Raw genomic sequence first — 3,237 nt, 5'->3', positions numbered from 1 at the left:
CCCGAAGGTGTTAATTTGCGCCGTGATCCCCGTGCCGCCGGGGCCGGGTCCAAGTGGAGCAGCCCCAGGGGGCGAGCGGCCGCGCGGCGCCAACGCCGAGCCCGCACGCTGCGCTGCCCTCGCCTGCCCAGCACCAGGGAGCCGGGCAGGAGCTCTCCCATCTATCGCAATACGCCTGCTGCGGTGGGAACGCCCCACGGAAGCGTAGAGCGAGGGGACACGGGGCCAAACTCCGTCCCGAGGGAAGTTCTGCCGATGGCCCTTTGCTGTCTTGCTTTGGAAATCCCGTGGGTGAAATCCCTCACAGCACCCCTAGGCTTCACCTCTGTCTTTTCATCAGGAACAGAGTTTTAGCTCTGGGCCGTTCTGATATTTGCAATGAAGCACGACAGAAAGGTTTTTTTCATTTCGGTTCCTTGATTTACAATGTCGAAAACGTACATTAAAGAACTAAAGGGGCAGCTGGGTCTGAAGGCTTCCCAGCCTTTGAAGTAGCAGCAGGCAGGGCACCTATCATCTCAACGGTCCTCTCTTAAAAAAGGTCCAAAGACAGACTCTGTTTGCTCCTTTATTACCGCCACACAGATATCATCACCAGGATAATTACTGGCAATTACAGGTTAGGAGGAATTCCTAAAGTCAAGGCTTAAAAGCTGTCTCTAGTCCAAGATGCTTCTTTGAAAGGACGACTGACTATCACTATTCCTTTGTAAAGGCCCCTAAGGGCCCAAGGAGGCCGGCAGAGCAGGCGGGGGACGGGAGGGCACCGGGCACACGGCGGGTTGGCTGCTGTGGCGGCAGAAGCGCATTACTTGCGCCGCCGCCGAGGGCCCCGCAGAACCAGCACCGCAGCACTCGCCCGTCCTCACCGAGCGCCACTGGCGGGGCTTTTTTGTTTTTTAGACCACGCACAACGAGCCTCCCTGGGACCCAGCTACTGCCTTCAGCTCTGTAAAACCGCAGAGGCATTGAGATGCCTCTGCTTTGAAGCCGAGACATCTAAAGATGCGGGAATAATGCAGGCGATGGGATTAAGTCATTTCATTCACACGGCGTGACCACAGGAAACAGATGTAATACATCAGCCCAAACAGCTAACCGCCACGACAAGGCTCCTTTAGAGCAAGAGCCATGGACCTGCTCTTGGGGAATCCCTCAACAAACTCTTTGTGGCACAAAGATGCCAGGTAGGGCTGGAAACCCCTGCCGCTAGACGCGCATAGGGTTTACAGATCGCGCATAGGCTCCCGGTTTTAGCCAAGACAAAATATCTAATAAAATAGCTCTATTAGCTGTAAGCAGCTCATTTGTGGGCTCGGAGCCGCGTCCCTCTCTGCACGTAGCTCTCCGCCTGCTGCGCTGTCGCCCTAAGGCCAGGGCCCAAGCGCTGGGGCTTTCTCCTCTCTCCCCGGGGATTGCGGAGAGGAGGCGCCGCCGCCGCCTGGGCGGGTCAACCCTGCCAGCTGCGCGGCCAACGCCGGCACGACAGGCTCTCCCCTTTGCAGGCGCGAAGCGAGCGACAAACTCGCTTCCCCGCTGCTGCCGGTGGGAAGGAACCGGTTCTCATCACGCGAGGAGCAAAGCAAGCTCGAAGGAAGGGCACGTACCTCCGCTCGTAGCCCGTGCACCACCGCCGTCCTCCGCAGTCCTGCTTCCACACTTTGACGGCGCGGGTAAAGGCCCGGACGCACGGCTGCCGGTGCCCCACGATCGCCAGCTCCTGCTCCGCGCAGACGTTGGGCCTGGCACAGAGAGACAGAGGTGTGCGGGGGGTGCACGCCGCTGCGAGAAGCGTGCCGTGCTTCCACCGCTAAAACAGGCGCCAGCAAGGGGCAGCTTCCCTTCCGACCAAAGGAGCGGGAAGGTCTCATGCAATGCACAGTGCCTGCCTCCTTGTTTAATTAATTCAGTGCAGGGAAAAGAAACCCGCCAGCTTGGCCAGCCACAGGCAGTTGCCAAGCGCAGCCCGTCCACCTCCCCCCAAAACTCTCGGACGTAACGCTCTTGTGAACAGGGAGCGTGTTAACAGCGCGGCACCGGCACCATCATGTCACCCGTATTTCTCAGGCACACGTCATTAGGCCTTCGTGAATCGGTTAAATGTCAGAGAACTACACGGTGAACATGGCAAACCCGCGTTTATAGGTGGAAAATTGCCACGCAGAGCGAGGGCGCGCTGAGGAATCCCGTGCTGCGCGCCGGCGGCAGACACGGGAAGCCCGCTCCGTCCTGACCCCCCTCCTCGAACCCCCAGACCCGCAGCCCGTGGCGAGGCTCGGGGACGGTCACAGCCATCTCAAGGGATGCGGTTTTATGCCACCGCAACGTAGCCGACTCCAGGGCAACTGGGAGGCTGCCGACATTTCGGACCTCTCGGACCTGGGGCACTTTACAGCCCACTTGAAAAACACAGCAGTCGCTTTTCCACTGACACATTCAGGCTCATTTTTAGCCTTAAAACAGAGAGGATGGATACACGATACGGGAGCGCAATTATTTCCATGTTTGTCCATTCCGTCCACTCCCAGTTAACGAAGGATACCTGTGCTTTCTTTGCATTATTTTCCTGACTATTGTCACTGCGGACACCAAAGGTTCTGCATCTTCGGCCAGTGTTTGGTAAAAATAAATTATTCTGCCCCTTGGAATGATACATCATTCTATTAATACTGCCTTAAATCAGAATTCAGTCTGCTGTCTTAGATGCTCACGCACTGGTTCAGAGCTAAGGGCTGCAAGACTAATTCCAGTAAATAGAGTGAATATATGTAACTTGGTGGGTAAGAAAATAAGGAAAATACCATTTGCACTGTATTTCTTTGCTAATCCTAACTCTCCTCCACCAAACACGACTCGTGGTTTTAACCAGGCATGAAGAGGGAAATGTTTGTCCCTGACTTAGCAAGTTATGAGCCGTTCGTTGTCTGGGACTGCTTCTGTTGCTTCCAATGCTTCAAAGGGGACCGAGGGTTTTCACAGAAATACTCTCTATAGAAGAAGTTAAACTAAATCATTTGGAGGTGGTGAAGCACAGAGGTTGCAGCTGGCATCTGGCTGCTCCCAGGCGGTCGATGGCGGCGCTGCTGGAGCAAGCCTGGCAATGCCTTCGGGCTCGGTGGCGCGCTTCCTTCCCCCTCCAGCTTTGCTCCAAAATCTCCTCCCGTCGTCCCCACGCGCGCCGCTGCCGGGCTTGCAAAGCCCCGCACACATCACTTCACCCACACAACAGCCCCCAGC

The 3,237-nt window shown here is 56.4% G+C and overlaps 1 protein-coding gene across 1 annotated transcript in view; it reads right to left on the bottom strand.

Annotated features, from left to right (window-relative positions):
- The window catches only part of MEGF6 (multiple EGF like domains 6), a 117,524-nt gene that overhangs the window by 113,202 nt on the left and 1,085 nt on the right, over positions 1-3,237 (bottom strand). The window contains exon 2 of the mRNA XM_035897589.1: positions 1,608-1,742. Coding sequence (XP_035753482.1) covers positions 1,608-1,742 — 135 coding nt within the window. The remainder of the gene's footprint in view (positions 1-1,607; positions 1,743-3,237) is intronic.

The sequence above is a fragment of the Egretta garzetta genome, unplaced genomic scaffold (assembly GCF_000687185.1).
Source record: "Egretta garzetta isolate BGI_Z169 unplaced genomic scaffold, ASM68718v1 scaffold737, whole genome shotgun sequence".
Lineage (NCBI taxonomy): Eukaryota > Metazoa > Chordata > Aves > Pelecaniformes > Ardeidae > Egretta > Egretta garzetta.
The sequence above is the reverse complement of the archived record's forward strand: the minus strand, read 5'-3'. Positions and strand labels throughout refer to the sequence as shown.